General features: G+C 37.8%; 2 protein-coding genes across 2 annotated transcripts in view; both read right to left on the bottom strand.

Annotated features, from left to right (window-relative positions):
• The window catches only part of cemip2 (cell migration inducing hyaluronidase 2), a 138,507-nt gene extending 128,740 nt beyond the window's left edge, over positions 1-9,767 (bottom strand). The window contains exon 1 of the mRNA XM_062025372.1: positions 9,575-9,767. The gene's annotated coding sequence lies outside the window, so the exon portion shown is untranslated. The remainder of the gene's footprint in view (positions 1-9,574) is intronic.
• Positions 9,768-13,055: 3,288 nt separating this feature from the next.
• LOC133631955 (alpha/beta hydrolase domain-containing protein 17B) overlaps positions 13,056-24,813 on the bottom strand; it is a 56,301-nt gene continuing 44,543 nt past the window's right edge. The window contains exons 3-4 of the mRNA XM_062024165.1: positions 18,897-19,076; positions 13,056-13,964 (exon numbers count right to left, since the gene is read on the bottom strand). Of these exons, the coding sequence (XP_061880149.1) occupies positions 13,745-13,964; positions 18,897-19,076 (400 nt within the window). The 3' untranslated portion in view covers positions 13,056-13,744. The remainder of the gene's footprint in view (positions 13,965-18,896; positions 19,077-24,813) is intronic.

Consider the following 24,813-nt stretch of genomic DNA (forward strand, 5'->3'; position numbering starts at 1 on the left):
ATCTATCCGGTCTGCGGGTAGTGTGTTTGACACCTCTGGTTTATGGCCTCTTTGCACAGATAGCCTACAAAAGAACTATTTGTGTTATTTGCACCAGCCAATAGTCCGGCACATTTCATAAGTATAAAATATGTGTAAAAAAAAAAAATTTTAAAAAAAACACTTGACGGAAAAGTCCATAAAGACTTTGAACCCGCAGAAGAAAAGAACGTCTGAGTGTAAACAAAACAGATGAATCTGTGGTATATGCATCAACTTTTGGCGCTTTCTCACGGCCCCGCAGTAAAGGACTCAGCAGGGGCGCTGAGATTGGGAGCATCCCTCGGGCATGGCTTTTTACAACACCATCTTTTCAGTCACATTCCTTACAGTAGAACTGGGTAAAGCTGCATGTTAAATAGCCGTTGACATCTTGAAACTATTCAATGACACTAAGCATGAGTCGGCGTGTAACACTTCGTAGACGTGTATTTCCTGCTACTGAATACCAAACAGATGTGAGGGTCACATTCCTCACATTTGGGGAAAAAAAACATTTAAAATCCACATTCCTTGTGGTGAAAAAAGCAGAACAAGCTATACTATATTTGATTCTTACTGTAATGCGAGGCAAAGTCACCCTGTTTAGGCACAATACTACTTTTATTTTTAAATACCTGATGACTCAAAGGGGTGTTTAGCAACCCGGCTAATGAAGACAAGCGCTAGAGAAAATGGCTGAATTGGATGGATTTTTAAAAGTGTGAGGTGCAGCAGTTTGAGAAAAATAAAGAAAATCTGCCGAGGTGAAGGTAAAATTTACCTTTTTTTTGTTCCGAGTAAGCACAGTTGGTGGTGAGGAGAAAACGTTACATGGTAACTTTCAGAAATGGTACATTCAGGAAGTATGGGCGGCCCCTACTGTACTGGATTCTGAGGAACCCGTGCCACACTTTGAACAACCCTGAATGATAGGTTATCTTGTTCTGTTTGTTTATTAACTACCTGTAAAATATGTTAGTTATGGTCTAGTTTTGACTTTGCAACAATAGTCAAAACCCTTCACAAAAAAAGAAAACAGTAACAAGTTTGCACAACTCAATGTTTCTCAAATAGTGCACGTAAGGGGTGCACAAAAAAATCGATTCACTTCTGAATCACGATTCTTATTCATCTCAATTCTAAATGGATTTGTAATTGACAAAAGTCAATATAATTTTATATGTATCAATTTTTAAAAAGACGTTTTTAGGCCATTTCAATGCAACCAGAAGAAGCTTTTCTAACCTCTAATCTGTTGCATCATCATGCCAAATAAAACATCGCAAGAATTGGTTTGAACCGAGAATCGATTCTGGACTTGTCACCCCAGCAATCGAATTTGGACCATGTCGTTAGGTGCCCAAAGATTCTCCTGTTGTTGTTCTTGGTGAGGGAGATTTTCCATGCATGAGTGATGGCAAATTGCACTCCATATACGGCAGGCAAAAAAAATGTCGACATGGGGGGCGCATTGGGATAAAATAATGTATATAATGTGTGTGTATATATATATATTAGGGCTGCAACTAACGATTAATTTGGTAATCGATTAATCTGTCGATTATTACTTCGATTAATCGATTAATAATCGGAAAACAGAGACAAACTACATTTCTATCCTTTCCAGTATTTTATTGAAAAAAAACAGCATACTGGCACCATGTTGTGGACATTGGGGGTGCAGCATACACCAATAATAACACAGAAATGTAATTCATCAGAACTGAATCAGATATTGTACATGTTTCTGTTGTGAATAATAAAGGATTCATTTTAGGCTGCCTCTGAATAATAGCATGAAATATTCCAGCACCTTCACAACGTTTAGTTATACTAAAGCGTCACTCAAATCTAAATATATTTATATAGCTTTATCGGCCCAACCTGAGATATTTCTGTCCGTTACGTTTATTCCGAAATTGGTAACCGTGCGTTTTCTCTCTCAAAACGGAGTCAAATGTGCCGAAGACACATTATCAGCCCCGCGTTGCAACAAAGGCATAACTTTAACGTTACTCACAAAAAAGCTGAACTCATGAATGCTTGTTGCCACTATGGACTTAAAAAGTTACGTACTGTGAGTTCCTCCCTTCATCCATGGCTCCAACATTTTTCCTCTTCAGGTGCTTCTGAAGCAATGTTGTACTTCCGTGCCATTTTGCAGGAAACGGTCTTCTTTGAAGTCTTTAAAGTGAAGTGTTCCCACACTTTTGAGGACTTAGGTCGTACACTTTTCTCCATTGAAGCAATAACCTCAAGATGTTTCTCCGCTAAACTATCGGTAGTGTTTTCCTGCGCCATTTTTCGAATTTTTCCAGCAAAGGAGACGCCGTCGTCACGTGAGCTGCACATGACCACATCATTGGCTAGCTTACGCCACCTCATGAGATGTAGCCTCAGCGCCGCCCTTGCGCTGTTTTGTACTGTTTTTGTACTTATTTTGATTATTGTTTCTCAGCTGTTTGTAAATGTTGCAGTTTATAAATAAAGGTTTATAAAAAAAAAAAACAACACCAAAAAAATAACCAAAAATAAAAAATAAAAAATAAAAAAGCCTCCGCGCATGCGCATAGCATAGTTCCAACGAATCGATGACTAAATTAATCGCCAACTATTTTGGTAATCGATTTTAATCGATTAGTTGTTGCAGCCCTAATATATATATATATATATATATATATATATATATATATATATATATATATATATATATATATATATATATATATATATATATATATATATATATATATATATATATATTAGGGCTGCAACAACTTATCGATTTTAATCGATTAAAATCGATTATAATAAATCTATATATATATATATATATATATATATATTAGGGCTGCAACAACTTATCGATTAAATCGATTAAAATCAATTATAAAAATAGTTGGCGATTAATTTAGTCATCGATTCGTTGGATCTATGCTATGTCGTATAAAAACGTAGCCTCTGCGTTTTTTGTTTGGTTTTTTTAACCTTTATTTATAAACTGCAACATTTACAAACAGCTGAGAAACAATCAAAATAATAGGGGTGTAACGGTACGTGTATTTTAGGGCTGCAACTAACGATTAATTTGATAATCGATTAATCTGTCGATTTTTACTTCGACTAATCGATTAATAATCGGATAAAGGAGACAGACTACATTTCTATCCTTTCCAGTATTTTATTGGGGAAAAAAACAGCATACTGGCACCATACTTATTTTGATTATTGTTTCTCAGCTGTTTGTACATGTTGCAGTTTATAAATAAAGGTTTATAAAAAATAATAATAATTGCCTCTGCGCATGCACATAGCATAGATCCAACGAATCGATGACTAAATTTATCGCAGACTATTTTTATAATCGATTTTAATCGATTTAATCGATTAGTTGATGCAGCCCTAGTGTATTTGTATCGAACCGTTTCAGTACGGGGGTTTCGGTTCGGTGCGGCGGTGCACCGAACGAGTTTCCACACGGACATATTAAGTAGCGTACTGCACGTTGTGTAAACAATACTCAAAATGCCGGACATTTGAGGCATTTAAGAAACTCCGCCCTGAACAGCTCCGCAAAAGAGGACATGTCCGGTGAAAAGAGGACGTATGGTCAGTCTATCGTAGCCCGTTAGCTGCTAGCATGCTAGCAAAAGAGGACATGTCCAGTGAAACGCTAGGTCCTGACCATACGTCCTCTTTTCACCGGACATGTCCTCTTTTGCGGGGCTGTCCGGGTGGTGTTTCTTAAATGCCTCAAATGTCCGGCATTTTGAGTTAGGATTGCGTCTATTTTCAATGTACGTTCAGGGTTAAGAAGGTTAAAAACAAAACAAATTGTGCGTGCAGCAGCATTCGTGAGGGAGGGGTTGAGACAGAGAGAGCGAGAGAGTTGTGATAAACGTGAATGCGTCGTCAGGCTCTGCTTTTTATCCATAGATTTATAAGATTTAATTTTTTATTATCTATAGCAGGGGTGTCAAAAGTGTGCATTTTTGTAACATTTTCCTTGTTTTATTTGGCAAGTTGAAAGAACATGGTGCCAGTATGCTGTTTTTTTTCAATAAAATACTGGAAAGGATAGAAATTTTGTTTGTCTCTTGTATCCGATTATTATTCGATTAATCAAAGTACTAATCGACAGATTAATTGATTATCAAATTAATTGTTAGTTGCAGCTAAGGCTGCAGCTAACGATTATTTTTCTATCGATTAATCTGAAATTATTTTTTTCGATTAATCGGTTAATCTATAGATTATTTTTTCGATTAATCTATAGGTTATTTTTCCTTTTACCTATTATTTTTTTATTCAAAATGAAGATGAAAAAATAAATGTAGGCCAGTTTTTTCAAAAGGCATGGCTTTTATTTACAAAAAAAAAAAAGTATGGCCACTCAGTCAACATTGACAACAACATGACAAAATATTCTGTAACAATGTAAACATTTAAAACGTTTAACATTTAACAAAATTAAAAGAAGCTTATTTGCTTTTTAATGTGCAAGTATAAAAGTCAACATCCAGTGCAAATCTTAATATTCTGCAATAGTATAAGCATTTCAAAAGTAAAAGTATTGCTTATTTTGCTTTAAAATGTGCAAAAATAAAGATAAACATCCAATACAAAAAAGTGCAAAACGAAATATTCTGTAACAACAGTGTAAACATTTCAACAAAAGTGAAAGTATTGCTTATTTGCTAAAATGTGCAAAAATAAAGATAATCATCCAATTCAAAAAAGTGCCAATCTAAATATTCTGGAGCACTGTAAACATTAAGTATTGCTTTTAAAATGTGCAAAATAAACACCCAGTCCAACACAGTACACAATAACCAATTCTACTCATTCCAGTGAGTGACTAAGTTGTAATGAAGAAAGGTTAGCATGTCTACATGCTCTGGTTCTTTTCTTGTTTACAATATTCCCAGCAGCTGAAAATAGGCGCTCAGAAGGGGTCAATGTGGCTGGAACTGAGAGGTAATTAGCCTTCACCTCAAGCCAGGACCGCGAGTGAGCTGAGCTCCAGTTTATATTCCTAGAAGGTCAACGGGCTCATAGTGATGTCACTAGTAGTTGACTGGGAGGTGTTTATTATCATTTGGGGAGAGTCCGCTGCCTGATGCTCACCTGCTAAACACCTATCTGCTCGACGCTGAAGCGCTGACTACATGCGCTCTGAATACGCACTGCTGATTGGCTAACGCTCTGAATACGCACTACTGATTGGCTGATAACGCTTTCTGTGTACCAATCAGATGGTTGTGTGGGTGGGACAATGCTGCGTGCTGAGACAGAGGCAGAAGGAGCAAAGCAGCTTGTTAAGACTTTAGCTTTAGCTTAGAAACTCGTTCGGTACACCCCCGTACCGAACCGAAAGCCCCGTACCGAAACGGTTCAATACAAAACACGTACCGTTACACCCCTAGCAGATACAAATGACACATTCATGTTTTTGTGTAATTATGACAACGTATGCTCACGCGGACGATTGACTAGTTGATGGTTTTCTTTTCAAATGTTCGTTCATAGCCGTTGTGCTGCTATGATATGCTATTTCCGCTCGACACACTGTGCATACAACAACATTATTAGGCCGTTTAGTGAAATACTCCCACACTTTTGACGACTTTTGGCGTGCTTTTCCCCCCTCGCTCGCACCGCTCGCATCTCTGCTTTGCGCTCCGCCATGACGGTAGTGTGACCTAAATATACGACGCGTCGACGCACAAAAACGGCGTCGACGTATTTACGTAACCGATGACGTCGATGACGTCGACGCGTCGTTTCAGCCTTAGTTGCAGCCCTAATATATATATATATACATACACACATACATACATATGTACAAACATATTATATATATATATATATATATATACATATATATATATATATACACACACACACACATACATACACATACACATATATATATATATATAAACACACACACACATACAGTATATATACATACATATATACACACACACACACACACGCACACACACACACACATAAAGGCAAGAACGTTTAATAAATATTTCTGCCATGCCTCCATGGTTTGATTTTACATTTTCGGGACTTATACACAACAGCGGGTACCAATAGGTAAGAAAAGTTGTTGTTTTTTTAAAAAATACATCTCTTTTTTTTTTGATTGATTTTTTTCTTTAATTAAAAAAAAAAAAAAAAGGATCGCACCAAACAAGAATTGCAATATGTGAATTGTTTTTTTCAGCACCCGGATCGTACAGTAGTTGACACTTTGCAATGTTTCATAGTTCAAGGCTTTTTTTCTCGTTTGGTTTTACCCTTTAAAATCGTTTTTAATCATATTTATTTTTATATTGGTTTTATATGTACCGTAATTTCCGGACTATAAGCCGCTACTTTTTCCCCTCGTTCTGGTCCCTGCGGCTTATACAAGGGTGCGGCTTATATACGGCCCGTTCTTCTCCGACACCGACGAAGAGGATTTCGGTGGTTTTAGTACGCAGGAGGAAGACGATGACACAATGATTAAAGACTGACTTTTCATATACCGGTAGGCTGGTTATTTTGATAACGTACAGGCGAGCACTTTGTATTACTTTGCAGCGTTGTATTATTTGTACTCTGCACGAATGCTGTTCGCCATGTCAAAGATGTGAAAGTTTGATTGAATGATTGAAAGATTTATTGTTAATAAATGGGACGCTTTGCGTTCCCAAAAAGTCATCTCTGTCCCGACAATCCCCTCCGTGGTAGCAGGAACCCCTATATACTACGCTAATTACACATCAAAACCCTGCGGCTTATAGTCGGGTGCGCCTTATATATGGAGCAATCTGTATTTTCCCCTAAATTTAGCTGGTGCGGCTTATAGTCAGGTGCGGCTTATAGTCCGGAAATTACGGTATTTATTCAGTTTTTATTCAGTCATTGGTGGAGCTAAGGATAGTATTTGAATCTTGTTTTTAATGTTTTTGTGCAGCACATTGGAAACATTTTTGTTGTTTAAATGTACTATATAAATAAAGTGGACTGAATTGGTTAATGGAAAGTACTGTATATGCAAATATGCACTTTAATCTCTTCTGATACATTCCTAAAAGTTGTTGCAAATTTTGCACGGAACAAAAACACACAGCTCTTTTTGAAAAGGAATAAACTGGGCACCTCACAATTCGATTCCGTTTCTTGGGTGACGATTCGATTCAGAATGGATTTGTGATTCAACAAGATTTTCGCAATGTATGTTTTGGTATATAAGTTATAATAAAACCTTTTCAAAAAAAGTTACAGGTTACAAAAGCTCCTCTTGGCTGCTGATGTATGACTTATACGTGCATTGTTGGCCTAAAAAATGTATTTTGAAAAATCTATTTTTACAATTTAAATGAAAAAAAATATTTTTAATGACAAAATTCACAGACTGTTATTAATCACTGTAATAATTTTTAAAAAAAATACAGATCTCAAACTGCAACCCAATCTGATCTTAAAATACTTAGGAAAAAAAAAATCTAAATCAATGAAGACATAAAAAATATAATTGTAAATGAAAAGTAAACTACAAATTAATAGAAGCAACAGTGTCAATAATAATAAGAATAATAGCGTCAATAATAAGTATTTCATGTTTTAAATGCAAAAACTGATTCTTAAAAAAAAAAGCAGATTTTTCTGTACATTTAAAAATAAAAAATCTATTTCGAATCGAAATAAATAAAAATCGCGATTTGGATATAGACCGATTTTTGTTTGAGCACCCCTTACAAATTGAGTTGAGTTGAATTGATTTTGAGTTTATTTGGAACATGCATGCATACAACATGACACATCACAATTTCCAGTTTCTCTATTCAACACGTTCGAAGAGTAGGAAGAAGCAGAGCTTATTTAATCCTACCCCTTTTCCTTTACATAGCAGTTGCTAAAACTTTTGTTCACTTCCTGTTCTCAATTTATTCACAATATACTCCATAAGTAATAACAATATAAATAAATAAATACATAAATAATAATTGGTGAAGTAAGTTATATTTTATACAGTGAGATGAGTAAGATTATCTTGAAAATGAATGGGTGGATGAGATAAATTAAGAATGTTCTTCTTTGTACTTTGTAAACACTTTAAGTTGGAAGAGTTTCTTGAAGTGGGTTATATGAGTACATTGTTTGTAGAGATGTCAGATAATATCGTCCTGCCGATACAGGCTGATAAATGCTTTAAAATGTAATATCGGAAATTATCGGCATCGTTTTTTTTATTATCGGTATTGTATTTTTTTTTTTAGAAAATCAACATAAAAAACACAAGATACACTTACAATTAGTGCACCAACCCAAAAAACCTCATTCACACAAAAGGGTTGTTTCTTTCTGTTAATAACATTCTGGTTCCTACATGATATATCAATATAGATCAATACAGTCTGCAAGGGATACAGTCCGTAAGCACACATGATTGCGCGTGCTGCTGGTCCACTATAGTACTAACCTTTAACAGTTAATTGTACTCATTTTCATTAATTACTAGTTTCTATGTAACTGTTTTTATATTGTTTTACTTTCTTTTTTATTCAAGAAAATGTTTTTAATGTATTTATTATTTTATTTTATTAATTTTTTTAAAAAGGACCTTATCTTCACCATACCTGGTTGTCCAAATTAGGCATAATAATGTCTTAATTCCACGACTGTATATATCGGTATCGGTTGATATCGGTAGATATCGGTATCGGCAATTAAAGAGTTGGACAATATCGGAATATCGGATATCGGCAAAAAGCCATTATCGGACAACCCTAATTGTTTGATTTATTTGCTTAATCCATTCCATAATTCAATTCAACATACTGATATACTGAAGGTCTAAAGTGTTGTACGTGCGTACAAATGTTTTAAATTACATTTTTCTCTAAGATTATATTTCTCCTCTCTGGTTGAGAAGAATTGTTGTATATTCTTGGGTGGCAGATTGTAGTTGGCTTTGTGTATAATTTTAGCTGTTTACAAATTCACTATGTCGTGGACTTTCAGTATTTTTGATTCAATAAATAAAGGGTTTGTATGTTCTCATGTTTACATTTTTTTAAATATATTTTCAGGAGGAGCTGGACGAAGTGGCTGGGGAGAGGGAAGTCTGGGCTTCCCTGCTTAGGCTGCTGCCCCCGCGACCCGACCTCGGATAAGCGGAATAAGATGGATGGATTTTCAGTTTCACTGTGTTGTTTTTTTTAAATTCACAACCCAGTGAATCATTTGTACTTTTTTCACGAAGTAAAAGGTGATTCTATAAGAACGTACGTGATATTATCGCGCAATATCAGACTGTTGCTAACAATCGCGAAACTGCTGTTTGCTAGCTTAGCGTGCGGTTCACCGCTTTGACAGTTGGCTCGGAAGGATGACACTTACACCACACGCGTCAGTTTTAAAGACCACTTTGGAACATTATCTCTCTCATGAAGTTCAGCGAAGAAAAAGGAAATGAATAACAACATATGTGCTGTGGCCGGCTCATCAACGAGCGGACACAAAGTGAAGCTTGTTGCGGCGCACGGGTTACCGTCAGTGGTGAGGCTGTCCTGCTCCGCTCCAGCTCTCCTTGTCCATCCGCCAAAACCCAAATATGAGCCGGACTCAAAGTAATGAAAAAACCTTCACCCTCGCCGTCTGCTGTCCCTTTTATAAGACACCTTTATCCACATGGTTGTTTTAATGCGTGTGGACGGGGCAGTCGTCCACCCCCCAACCGCGGAAAGGAAACCAGCAGGCGCGGCTTGGAAGCGAGGAGGCATGATGCGTTCACTGACAACCGGTCATTTATAAGCAGAGCGAATCACTGCGATACGTAACACACTAATGATACCGAATCGAACACACAGGATATGCCTAGAACCCTATAACAGTTCTGGCATATGCTCGCTCAATCGTTACGTAGTAACAACAATCCAAAATAATGGTATAAATGCGAAATTTCCCTAGCGTTACTGAACGCCTCCACAGGGGCTTCATGGGTTGAGGGGAGGGGCTTAAAATCAATACCGCACTCCCCCCTGCCGGTCATAGGGGGCACTAGAGATGAGATTCCATTTCACACTACAACGGGGGGTGTCAAAGTCATTTTAGATCGGGGGCTACATGGAGAAAAATCTACTCCCAAGTGGGCCGGACTGGTAAAATAACATCACGATCATTTGAAAATAAAGAGAACTTCAGATTGCACAAGCACATTCTGAAAATGTACAAATCATAATGTGTTTTTTTTTACACTTACAAGTTGTGGTTAATAGTATTTATTTGTCGTTATTTATACTTTTTGAATAAATTATGTGATAATGTTCATCTTATTAACTCATTGGAGATCATTTTCAATCTATCAAGATAAAAAAATATCAAAATCAAATTACAGGATGTTATTGCGAAGTTGGTAGAGTGGCCGTGCCAGCAATCGGAGGGTTGCTGGTTACTGGGGTTCAATCCCCACCTTCTACCATCCTAGTCACGTCCGTTGTGTCCTTGGGCAAGACACTTCACCCTTGCTCCTGATGGGTGCTGGTTAGCGCCTTGCATGGCAGCTCCTGCCATCAGTGTCTGAATGTGTGTGTGAATGGGTGAATGTGGAAATACTGTCAAAGCGCTTTGAGTACCTTGAAGGTAGAAAAGCGCTATACAAGTATAACCCATTTATCATTTATTTATTTATCTAGTTTGCTTATTTTCCTCTACTGGTGCACTAACGTGTTTTTTTACACTTGTAGCATAATGTAAAAAGATACAAGGAATTGCTATTGCGACATCTAGTGGACACATTTAGACAGCAGTTTATTTCATTCAAAAATTTCGGCTAATTGTTTTACTTGGCAAACTCGTCCCGCGGGCCGGATAAAACCTGTCGTACGTTTGACACCCATGCACTACAAAATAATACAAATGTGTATGATTCCTGCTGATATTGTAGCGGATCAATGTCAGTAAGGTATTGGAAGTGTCTTTGGCCCCTGGGGACAAAACAATTGGGCACCCCTAAAATAAAGCATCTGAGTTCTGATGAAAAGCACTATATAAAATACAATAATTATTATTTCTAGTGGTGTCTGAATTTTAGAATCAACCGGGATTCTCAATTGATTAAAAAAGATCAAATTGATAGATCTGATAGATAGATAAATAGATCTGTCCAGCCATACAGACAAATCATATTGATGATGTAGATGATCATCTCTGCTGTACAGATTTACTGTGTTGGATACTTTATTTGTATTTGACTTTAATTGTTTGGGTAGAATTTTATTAAACAAAAAGTAGTTTTCTTTCAAGTAAAATAAGAATTGTCAGAGCTGTTTGTCTATTTTTTTGGACAAATGTAGTTGATCATATAACTGCCATCCAATATTAAAACAAGTATTGATTCTGAATCGAATCGTGTGGTGCCCAAAGATTCACAGCCCTAATTATTACTATTATTACATCACACCTCTTTTAAATGGTATTAAAATGCCCCACAATGAATATTGCAAACACAAGCCAGGTTTCTTTTCAATTACTTTATTTTTTCGATCCACATCGGAGTTACTGCAGTTTTTAATATTACATTTCAAGTCCCAGCTGTCTAGAAATATGCAGTATAAAAAACACGGAATCAGAGATGACTCGTATGAAGATCAAGTATTAAATAAGTGTTACAGAGATGACGGCAAAAAGGTTGTAGAAGGAAAACAATGTAGTATTTACAAAGTCCAGAAACAAACGTGTGCTATTAAGTTACAGTAGCACAACGTTTGCAGACTGGGAAACAATGAGGGACTAGCCATGACCTTTGACCTCTGTTTATCGGCGCTCTGAGAGTAAATGTCATCACTAGTGCATTGAAATACAACTGTATGACGTTTTGTCTCGCTCAACATTAAAGGGCAAGCCAACATGAAACAATGGCAGCAAAAATGGCATGCAGGCACAAAGAGAGAAAAAAAAGAGGCATACAGTATTTATGTTGAGTTTGTACGCACTGTGGAGTTGATTTAATCGGTTTTTAGATATGCAAAAGACAAACTTCCTGAACGGAAAATCTACTCCAGGCACCAAATCAGGTCCTGATTGGCATTAGTGGTACATATACTTCATTATATAAAAAGACAAAGTAAATACAAGCAATATCTTTAATATTCATAGCAGGGGGGTCCAAACCTTTGGACTTGGCGGCCACATTGGGCTAAAAAAAAAAAAAAAGTTTGGCCGGGGGCCGAAAGATGACTGCACGCGCGCACACGCACACGCGCACGCGCACACGCACACGCACACGCACACGCACACGCACACGCACACGCACACACGCACACGCACACGCACACACACACACACACACACACACACACACACACACACACACACACACACACACACACACACACACACACACACACACACACACACACACACACACACACACCACACACACCCCACACACACACACACACACACACACACACACACACACACACACACACACACACACACACACACACACACACACACACTATATTAATATAATGGATATATATTTCATATAATCAGATACGAAGAATATGTGAAAGTTGGACTTCTACCGTGTTTACTTCTGAGACGACCTTCTTAAAGTTTTGTAATCAATCAAAAATGTCAAAAAGCTAAAATGGGCCTAACATTGATAAGTGTGCAAAAGAGTTTTTAATCTCAATTACCTACAAAAAAGTCAAATGAAGTGTGGAGAGAGCGTTTTGCATTTTTCCCATCATGCACTGGGCATAATTTTGAAATTATGTATAGTGCTTGGTCATTTTTTATAACATCCACAAAGTTCAGCGAGCAGGTTGTGATAAGTGTGTTGACTTTTGGTGTTGGTCACATTTTTTTTGCGCCATGACTAAGGGAGGTTGTTTGGGTCATTAAAATATGTATGACCCAATTCATATTTTTTTAAACACATTTCAAAACACCCCACGGGCCAGATTTTTTACTAAACTAAGGACATATTGCGGGCCGTAGTTCGGACAGCCCTGACTTATATATGGATTCAACATTCTACAACCCAAAGAAAAGCAGGATCTGGGAATTGTTCATCTGAGAAACTGCTGCATAGTGAAGCTGATCTTACAGTAATATTTCATGGAGAACTTGCAAGAGTGAGGAAAAAAAAAAAGACAGGAAGGAGTTCTTTGCGATATATTATACTAAACATTTGGCAACACCCTTTTGTCTCACACACGTCTTCAGTGACAGCTGATATGTGCAAATATCATGTATAATATATACAAACGTACTGTAATAATAATACAAAAATAATAATTACACTATTGGAGTCCAAGTCCAGTACCAAGAACCTCAGAGGTGTCCTTTCGGAACTGAGGAGCATGGTTTGCAAAAAGGCAGCAAAAATGTGACGTATGCACACGTACACAGGCGGTTCACACGCGAGGCGCTCGCTTGAGCATTGTGCAATTGTGCAAGATGTTCAAAAACAAACAAAAGTAGAAGTTAGTGTTTCAAGTTCACAGCTGAGGAGTGGACGGTACGGTTAGGCTCTGGGGCTGGCCTGAACTGGACAGGTGGCTTATGATCAATTCTACCACCAAAACTTCCAAAAAAAAAGGAGAAAAACAGCACCTGTATCCCACACGACAAGAAAAAGAGCAAGGTAACGATAAACCAAAACATGTACCACCGGTGTTTTCTCCGCAGCTTCGGTTACTCGGCTTCACTACAGGTTGACCAGCTCGTGCGCCACAAACTGCTTGAGCCGTTCCAGGTACTGTCCATACAATTCCACGTCGTTGTGCCCGGCCCCTTCTACCCACAGCGGCTCCACGGGGCGCTGGCAGCGCTCGTACAGCGCCAGGCCGTGGGAGAAGTCAATGACCTCGTCGTCCGTGCCGTGGATGACCAGGACTGGCGACGTCACCTTGGAAATCTTGTCGATGCTTTGGAGAGGAAGACCACAAGGTGAGTTATCTAGCCCACGAATCGTACTTCAGCGTGAGAAAATGCAACCCTGTCATTTCAACTTTGACCTACACTATCTCAAAAGTATCATAAATTCCAGACTATAAACCGCTAACTTTTTTCCTACCCTTTGTACCCTGCAGCTTAAAAACAGTGCGGCAAATTTATGGATTTTTCGTCAGTAACGATAATGCAAATAGTTTTCATTAAACACACATTATTGTTTGTGCAATGGCGCCACCTTTTGGACAAGTTTGCTTACTGCAGGTGCAGCTGGGTGCAAGTGAAATTCTGCTGTTTAAAGCTTTGAACTGTTAGTACAAGTGCCGTTCAGTCTTTGATCATTTATAGCGTTTCTACTCGTATGGACTCTTCATTCATCACGCCAAGCAACGTTTTAAGTTTTACAATATAACTAAAACAATTCTTATCACGGTTATGGCTGCCATCAGTAGGCCACTTGAAACAGTAAATAAAATATGAATATAGCAAGGCAAATTCCTATAAGTTACTTTTTTTTAACGTACATTTTTTTTAAAAACGTAGATTTTATGGCATAAAAAAGGCAGCTTATTCACCAGAACTTTACAGTAGAATGTTTTTTACAGCATGTTATTGTGAATGGAAAAAGAGCGACTGTTTCTTTACGTTATAAACAGGCAGCTCAGTCACTGTAATTTTACAGGAAAATTCCAGCGGTTTTATGGCATGTTCTTGTAAATGGAAACACGCTACAACTGCTTCTTTACGTTATAAACAGGCAGGTAATTCGCCAGTATTTTACAGTTCAGTTCAGTTTTAAGTTTATTTAAAATGTTTTTTTACAGGGCAGCACGGTGGCACAGGAGTTAGTGGATGTGCCTCACAATACGAAGGCCCTGAGTTCAATCCCGGGCTCAGGATATTTCTGTGTGGAGTTTGCATGTTCTCCCCGTGACTGCGTGGGTTCCTCCGGGTCCTCCGGCTTCCTCCCACCTCCAAAGACATGCACCTGGGGATAGGTTGATTGGCAAACCTAAATTGGCCCTAGTGTGTGAATGTTGTCTGTCTATCTGTGTTGGCCCTGTGATGAGGTGGCGACTTGCCCAGGGTGTACCCCGCCTTCCGCCCGAATGCAGCTGAGATAGGCACCCCCCGCGACCCCAAAAGGGACAAGCGGTAGAAAATGGATGGATGGATGTTTTTTTTAGAGTAAAAACCTGGCAGCTCATTAGATTGAATTTTACCATACAATTTACAGTGGTTTTTACAGCATGTTACTGTAAAAGGAAACATAGTACCACTGTTTTTACGTTAAAAACAGACTGATTATTCACCGGAATTTTACAGTAAAATATTTTTCACAGCATATTATTGTAAATGGAAAAACAGTGCCACTGTTTTTTTAACAGTAAAAAACAGATAATAGAATTTTAACAAAATTGACCATGTTCTTTACAACATGTTACTGTAAAAAAATGTCAGCTTGGTCGCCAGAATTTTACCATAAACTATACAGTGTGTTTTATGGCATATTACTCAAAATATAAAAGCAGTACAGCTGTTTTTGTAAGTAATTACATTTAATTGCTAATGCTTTTCACAGATAAAAAACACAAAGTGCTGTATAAAACATGGGTGAATTAAAACGACAATTTAAAATAAAACAGGGGCAAGATCATAAAAAAGGATAAAAAGGTGGATAATAAAAAAAGTTAAAGTTTATTAACTAAAAGCTTCTTTTTTTATAACAAAAAACTATGGCACCTGAACTGACAGATTTTCACAACAAAATCTATTGTCTTTGTTATAGTGTACAATTTGAAGAATAAATTGCTTTGAAATCATAAGTCAAGCAGATATTTGCATACTTGTTTATATATTAAGAAAGGAAATGTTTGAAATGCATAATAGTACACCATTTTGTTGTTACATAAAATTGAAGTTTAAAAAGATATGCAAGTGTATGCAGTACATGTAGTTTTCTGTTAAAAAGGAAAGAACAAATACATTTAGTAAGAAAATATTAAGTACACATATTATTCGTAGGCACAATACTGGTAACAAATGATATGGTGACATATTGTGATACAGTAATTTAACCAGATACAGCACTTTGGCAAAGTATGCAGCACTGCTGACATCTTGCTGCCAAATCTTGCATGTGCACTCATCTTACCTCTCTTTGAGAATTTTAAGTTTGCCTTTAAAACATCAGTGGTTGTCAAACTTTTTTCACCAAGTACCACCTCAGAAAACACTTGGCTCTTCAAGTACCACCATAATGACCAACATTAGAATATAGTAGCATAGTAGGCCTAAGTAATAATTAAAAACGTTTGATTTAACAAGTATGTTCAATATTTTGGCCACTGTAACATTACACACAGTTTAAAGAGTAATACTGTTTGAATATTTAATTGTGATTCTTTGGCAAACCACTAGAGGGAGCCAACAGTTTGAGAATCACTGTTTTAGAAATACTCTTATTGTTATCTGCTATTGCTCTGTGCAGAAACCGAAGTACATGTTTTCTTCTATCATCTGCAAATGTGAACTGAATGGCAATTAACACTTTTGAACCTTTTGGACTCTCTGTCCTCAAATGGAAGATTCTCGCGTCATAATCACATTGCCTTAGTGTTATGGAATTGAAATGTTTTTGTGTGGATATTAAATACTGTAGCTTTTGCCCAGATATTGAAAGCATGGTGAGGAGGTGGTCTCCTACACAGCAATGTTGATTTTCAAAGGACATTTTTTGCAGCCCTCATGTAAAGGAGAGTGCTGAGAAGAGATTCTCACTGAATTAAAGAAAGAAATCATGGGAAAAACATGAAGGAGGTGTGCGTGTACCCATCTTGGTGAAAACCGCACTAGCATAGTGCTGCTACAATAATCTGCCCCATATGGAAACAAAGGGCCCATTTTTTTTCCAGAAAGAGGACATTTATCTATGAAAATATACAGACGCTGCTGATGGTGTTTGACGGAGAAGTAGCTTGAAGGAAATACAGCAGAAGTTCGCTCTCTAAGGTAAATGTTGTACATTATTATTACATTGCTTCGTAACATTACTGTAGTTGATAAAGTAATTGATATTTATTGTTTTTCTTGCAATATTTGTCATCTAAAAGTGTGTTTTTCTTCTTTAAAAACATCTTAAAATTGTGGGCGTTTTTGGAGGTCGAGGACAAGGGCCATACTTTTTTTTAAAGGACATTTATCAATGAAAATATACAGAAACTGCTGGTGGTGTGTTTGACGGAGAAGTAGCTTGAAGGAAATACAGCAGAAGTTCGCTCTCTGAGGTAAATGTTGTACATTATTATTAAATGATAAATGATAAATGGGTTATACTTGTATAGCGCTTTTCTACCTTCAAGATACTCAAAGCGCTTTCACAGTATTTCCACATTCACACACACATTCACACACTGATGGAGGGAGCTGCCATGCAAGGCGCTACCAGCACCCATCAGGAGCAAGGGTGAAGTGCCTTGCCCAAGGACACAACGGACGTGACTAGGATGGTAGAAGGTGGGGATTGAACCCCAGTAACCAGCAACACTCCGATTGCTGGCACAGCCACTCTACCAACTTCGCCACGCCGTCTCCTATTACTATTACATTGCTTTGTAACATTACTGTAGTTGGTAAAGTAATTGATATTGTATTGTTTTCTTGCAATATTTGTCATCTAAAAGTGTGTTTTTCTTCTTAAAAAACATCTTAAAATTGTGGTGTTTATTTTGGAGGTCGAGGACAAGGGCCCTACTTTTTTTTCTTTAAAGGACATTTATCAATGAAAATATACAGAAACTGCTGATGATGTGTTTGACGGAGAAGTAGCTTAAAGGAGATACGGTAGAAGGTTACTCTCAAAGATTAATGCTGTGCATGATTATTACATTGCTTCAAAAAATTACTGTAGTTGTTTAAAGTACATTACATTGTATTGTTTTTCTTGCAATAGTTTAAATCTAAAAGTGTGTTTTTCTTCATAAAAAGCACGTTACAATTGCGGCCTTTTTTGGAGGCTGAGCACAAGGGCCTTACTTTTGTTTTTAAAATTTAGAGAAGTTGTAAAAGTTGTAGTTTGACAGAGAATTAGCTTAGCTTTCTAAGGTAAATGCTGTACATTATTATTACATTGCTTCATAAAATTACTGTAGTTTTTAAAGTACATTACCGGTACATTGTATTGTTTTTCTTAAAATATTTTAAATCTAAAAGTATGGTTTTTTTCTCTTAAAAAGCATGCGGCATGTTAAGAGTGAGTGCATTAGTGCAGATTAATCACCCTTTTAATCCATCACAGTAAATTACTTGCTTAAATAATTTGAATTAACTTTGAAAAAAAAAATTCTCATCAGTTTCACTTGAATGTACTTAATTTATTTGCTCAAAATCCAGTAAAAGTATTATCTAAAGTTTTGAAGCAAAATGTGACCTGATAGGTACCCATGTACTCTTTTAGGTACTGTAACCATTTGCGGTTAAGACAAAAGGAGCCCAAAATACATTAATGTAAAAATTAATAATAATAAATAAAATCAACATTAATGTAAAAAATTATAAATTAAAAAAATCTAAATTAATGTAAAAATAATTTAAAAAAAATCTAAATTAATGTTAAAAAATAAAAATCTAAATAAAATGCCTAATTAATCTACAACATTACATAATTAACAATATTTTTTTATGATTAATCACACAAATTAACTCGTTATTTTTGACAGCCCGAGTTAAAACATAGGTGTTTTTTGTAGCACAGAATAATTGATTTTAAATTCATTTCACTAAAGAACATTGGTTTGAGATACAAATATTTTGGGCTACAGGTTAAACTTGTAAGCTGAGGTAGAGTACCGCTGTACTGCATTCCCCCCCACACATACACGCTCAACACAAGCCAGTAGTCAACTCACTTGGGGAAGGCGTCAAAGCAGTAAGTCTTCTTGGTGTCAGGGAAGGCCACCCTCATGCCGGAGGTGAGCGGCGAGTGCAGGATCACTGCGGCACTCTCATAGCGAGAGGCCAGGTCCACAGAAGGCACCGTTCCAATACTCTGGCCATACACGATGACGTTCTCTGGACGGATACCGTACCTGCATGGAGAGACACATTGGGATAAATCATTGCTTTCATCTTACTGCACACGCTGGCAGCCATCCAAGCAATAAACCGCTCGGTAGGAAAATGTGAGAAAAGTGATTCTGTGTCGTAACAGGAATGAGACAGACGCACTCTAGTCCCTGCAAAAAAAAAAAAATTTAAATACTCAATGATCAGATCTGCAGTTTGACTTGTATCACTTCCAGTTTGTGAGCGACGCATGCTGCTCCTGTAGCAAAGATATTTACTCGTGACTCACTGATTGCTCCCTCCTAAATGACCCATGCATAGCCAACATGAGGACGATGCTTGTGTAAAACTGACCTCTGGTCCTGTGACTCAGAGGGGAAGCATGTATAAAGAAGCTGAATAAAGACACCATCAATGGATCGGTTGAGACAGAGAGAGGGAGACTTAAAGGGGAACTGCGCTTTTGGGGCAATGTTCCCAATCATTCTCAATCCCTATGTAAGACAAGAACACATGTTTTTTGTTTTTTTTAAATGCATATTAATTAGCCAACAGGAGTACACTCTTGCAATCAAAAAACCTTCTGACAAACGTCTAGAAACCGCCAACAATACTTAATTTACATGTCGTGACTTGAATATAAACCAAGTATTAGCAATATTGTTATTATAAGCGCTAACACTGAGGAACTACTTTTAGCGGCGCAGTGATCGCAGAGAGCTAACTCGCTTATGCTGCTATATTGACAGACTGAGCTGCTGCGTCGCCTCAGAGTTGGTTAACGTTAATTCGAGATTATAAATCATGCCTCTCACCTGGATAGTAGAAGGTTGGGGACATAAACCACAGATGTCAAAGTAGGTCAACTTTAACATCCAACTTATACCCAGAGATGGCAAGAAAGACACCAAAAGACTCTCGTTTGCGACCTTATTTTTATTACCTGCGTGAGGATTATGATTAATTCTTCATCTAAACGGGAAGATATAAACATCCCACAAGTCGGCATCCCAGTGAGAGCCGACATTGTACACTAAAGGATTGTATTATTTTGTTGATAGTTTGTATATCTTATCCCTTAGTAATACTGCTACATGATGCTTTGTGTTTCACTAAAGCTGCATATTATTAGCACACAGCTTTAAAACTTGTAGATGATCTTACTTATATTCAGGCTCAAAACTATACATTTCTGGATCATCATTTGTCTCAAAGTAGTCATCGTTGGCTCTCTTTTGAAGTCTGCCATAATTAGTAGTGTTGTTGTTCCATCTTCTTCTGCTTATCTGAGGTCGGGTCCTGGGGGCAGCAGCCTAAGCAGAGAAGCCCAGACTTCTCTCTCCTCAGTCACTTCGTCCAGCTCCTTCCAGGGGATCCCGAGGCGTTCCCAGACCAGCCGGGAGACAGTCTTCCCAACATGTCCTCGGTCTTCCCCGTGGCCTCCTACCAGTCGGACGTGCCCTAAACACCTCCCTAGGGAGGCGTTTGTGTGGCATCCTGACCAGATGCTCGAACCACCTCATCTGGCTCCTCTTGATGTGGAGGAGCAGAGGCTTTACTTTGAGCTTCTCCCGAATGACAGAGCTTCTCACCCTATCTAAAACTCTGGAATGATCTTCCACTTCATGTGAGACAGGCCCCTTCTTTGGCTATTTTTAAGACCCTTCTTAAAACCCATTTTTATTCACTGGCTTTTAACCCAGCATGAGACTTTAAACTGTTTTTAACTTTTAACTTTTTTAACTGCTTTTTATCTAACAAAATTGTTCTTAGGGTAATTTTGTATTTGCTTTTTTAATGTGTATTTTACTTCTGTTTTAAATTTTATTTTTTAGTCTGTCCTTTGCCTTTATTTCTTTGTGGTGTACAGCCCTTTGTTTTTCAACTGTGGTTGTTTTTAAAGGGCTTTATAAATAAAGTTGGTATGGTATGGTATGGTATCTCTAAGGGAGAGCCCTGCCACCCGGCGGAGGAAACTCATTTCGGCCACTTGTACTTGTGATCTTGTCCTTTCGGTCATAACCCAAAGTTCATGACCATAGGTGAGGATGGGAACGTAGATTGACCGGTAAATTGAGAGCTTAGCCTTCCGGTTCAGCTCCTTCTTCACCACAACGGATCGATACAGCTTCCGCATTACTGAAGACGCCGCACCGATCCGCCTGTCGATCCCACGATCCACTCTTCCCTCACTCGTGAACAAGACTTCGAGGTACTTGACCTCCTCCACTTGGGGCACGATCTCCTCCCCAACCCGGAGATGGCACTCCACCCTCTTGTTCCGGCATAATTTTTGCCACTTTGAGCTTCCGTAGTTTCCAACCTCATTTCCCTAGCGGAAAACCCAGCAAAACATGGCTAATGCTAACGCTATCGAGAACGGGGCGTTTGTTCAATAGCAAATAAAAAGTGCCAGTGGTTTGATTTGTGGCAACAGGCGTATAACAAGTGACTGCACGCTGCAAAGTTTGATCAAAAGAGGCAGCAGCACAACAAACTTATTCTTGCTTCTGAAACAGAAGCCTCCAGCCGAGTGCGGGAAATACAAGTCTCTGAGGCAAACAAGACAGCAACAACAACAAACTCCAACTCAAAAACGACAGCTCTTCTTTATTAACCAAAAGGTAGCACAAGCCGGTGAAAATATTCAACAGAACAGCCACCAGAGCCGACAAACTGTACAGCTATCAACAACAGTTTAGCTGAAACCCTCGCTACGTCACACGTCGCTTGGCAACAGACACCGCCTTTTGAAAAGGAACACACACGCACGCACAATCTGCTCTCATAAACTTATCTCAACTCCATATGACATATATTTAAAGGTTTTGTTTTTTTTTCTTCAAGTTACACATTTATTACTTTCCCTAGTAATTAATTACATTTATTTAAGAGTAATTCTATTCGTAACTAAATTATTTTTTTGGTTAAGTAACAAGTAACTATAATTGACCAGTTTTTTTAAAAGTAATTTGTAGAACATTGGTCACAATAATGTGGTGTTGAGTTTTAACTAAACACTTTGCATGTTTTGATGAAAATACCGCTATATATCGTATACATTCAACTAGGGCTGCAACAACTAATCGATTAAATCGATTAAAATTGATTATGAAAATAGTTGGCGATTAATTTAGTCATCGATTCATTGGATCTATGCTATGCGCATGCGCGGAGGCAATTATTTGTATTTTTTTTATAACATATGGGACCAACGTACACAATTTTAAGTAGGGATGTCCGATAATATCGGACCGCCGATATCGGCCGATAAATGCTTTAAAAAGTCATATCGGAAATTATCAGTATCGGTTTCAAAATAATCAGTATCCAAAAATACAATTTGTGACTTTCTAAAACGCCGCTGTGTACATGGACGCAGGAAGATGTACAGAGCGCCAATTAATCCTTGAAGGTGCTGCCTTTGCGTACTGGCCTAGTCACATACTATCTACGGCTTGACACACGCACTAGCGAATGAAAGCATACTTGATCAACAGCCATACAGGTCACACTGAGGGTGACCGTATAAACAACTTTAACACGGTTACAAATATGCGCCACACTGTGAACCCACACCAAACAAGAATGACAAACACATTTCTGGAGAACATCCGCACCGTAACACAACATATAAACAACAGAACAAATACCCAGAACCCCTTGCAGATGCTTGTTTTCATTCAGAAAAATCTACCTCTCAAACGTGATGACAAGGATAAAAAGAATTAGCCCACTCTTTGAGCTTCATCTGTTGCACAAATAGACTAATAGTCTGGACTGAGTGAAGCTGTTTTATGTATGTTTTGTGCCTTTTTTCCCCATGCCCTTTAAAGGGTGGCTGTGTTTTCTACTAGTCTAGACTGAAGCAGATTTATTAATGTTCATGCACTTTAAAGGATGGCTGTGTTATCTACTAGTCTAGACTGAAGCAGTTTTTTATTTTTGTGCCTTTCTTGTTTTTATTTGCACATTTTTGTTACTCATACGAATATGTTAACAGGGCAGATTGAGCCCAGTTTATAGTATACTTTGGACTGAAGCTGTGTGCCTTCATTGTTTTTGTGGCTGTTGTTTTGAGGCATGTTTAAAAAATAAAAAATAAATGCACTTTGTGAAAGTCAAAGTACAGTGTTTCCCATAGTTGTTATGGGTATCAGGATTATTTCAGGGAGAGCATGTCCCACATTTCAAGCTGCTGTTTTGAGGCATGTTAAAAAAATATTGCACTTTGTGACATAAATAAATATGGCAGTGCCATGTTGGCACTTTTTTCCATAACTTGAGTTGATTTATTTTGGAAAACCTTGTCACATTGTTTAATGCATCCAGCGGGGCATCACAACAAAATTAGGCATAATAATGTATTAATTCCACGACTATATATATCGGTATCGGTTCATATCGGTATCGGTAATTAAGAGTTGGACAATATCTGAATATCGGCAAAAAAGCCATTATCGGACATCCCTAATTTTAAGTAAATCCAAAGGATTTTTGTTGTCATTACCGCTATTGTTAGCTGACTTTAGCTAATGTTTATTTGTAAATTAGAATGCATAAAAAAGAAAAACATTTTCTCTTGTCTTATACAAGAAATGTAAATTGACAGCCACAATTGTTTTTAAAAAGTGCCGTTCCCCTTTAAAGGCAAAAGACGACATTCCACAACTGATTCTGGTTACCCACTCTTACAGCAAGTCAGCTGACTAGTCCAAACAGAGTCTGAGAACACTGCCTTGCTGTGTCCACATTGTTTGTCACATAACAAAAGGTTTACACTTGTAAGTGTATTCAATTTACATGTTTGCAGAACTCAAAGAGAAGTCCCCAAATGAAAAAGTCCTCTGTTGGCCTCTGTACTGCTGACATCACAGGCCAGATGTCCCTGGCTGTGCCTCGCACATGGCAAAGTCATGAACAATCCACAAACACTCAAGCCTGCAATCCTGAAGTGGATCATAATAAGCTGGAAGCATGCACACTTAAATGCATGACACATAACGTAAGCTCAGGAACACCCTCTTCCGACATAAACACACAGACGGGACAGAGTCCAGCTGGATCTAGCGCGGTCTCACGGTCATGTTGGAGGCACATAGAGTAGGAAGTGTTAAACGCTTACTTGTGTATAAGCAGAGATGAAAAAGTCTGGCACCACACTGAAAAATGCAGCCTCATGAGTGCACTGCTGAATGAAATGCTACTTCCATTATGGAAAATACTTTGGCCGTGAGAGAGTAAAAATTGTGTGGGAATAGAGCAGTAAAATCAACTTCAGTTCATTTTATTCTGGTAATGCAAAAGGTGGTCAAACACAAAAAAAATGAATGATGCAGGGCGAAGGAGGGCACTTTAATACATGTTGTACAATAAAGATTGTAATCCAATGTATGTCAAAATATGCTAAGCTATCTGAACAGAACAAACACACCAAGTCCATCCATCCGTTTTATACAATTGGATAGCTGTTTGGATGTTTGATTTCGAAGCCTATCCCAGCTGACTTGGGGCAAAAAAGCCAGACTACACCCTGGAAAGATTTTGCAGATGGAGGGAGACTCACAGTATCGGCGTCTTTATTAATAATTAAATCGATACACGTGGCAGCAGTATACAAATTAATCGACAGGCCAGGCAGGAAATATGACGCAGCATATAAAACACAAAGGTTTACTGTAAATACAGTAGGCAGTGAGGATTTATATCCTTCACTAGAAGTAGCTTGTTATTGGAGAAATTGCTGTAGTCAACAACCAG

Source organism: Entelurus aequoreus, linkage group LG17 (assembly GCF_033978785.1).
Source record: "Entelurus aequoreus isolate RoL-2023_Sb linkage group LG17, RoL_Eaeq_v1.1, whole genome shotgun sequence".
Lineage (NCBI taxonomy): Eukaryota > Metazoa > Chordata > Actinopteri > Syngnathiformes > Syngnathidae > Entelurus > Entelurus aequoreus.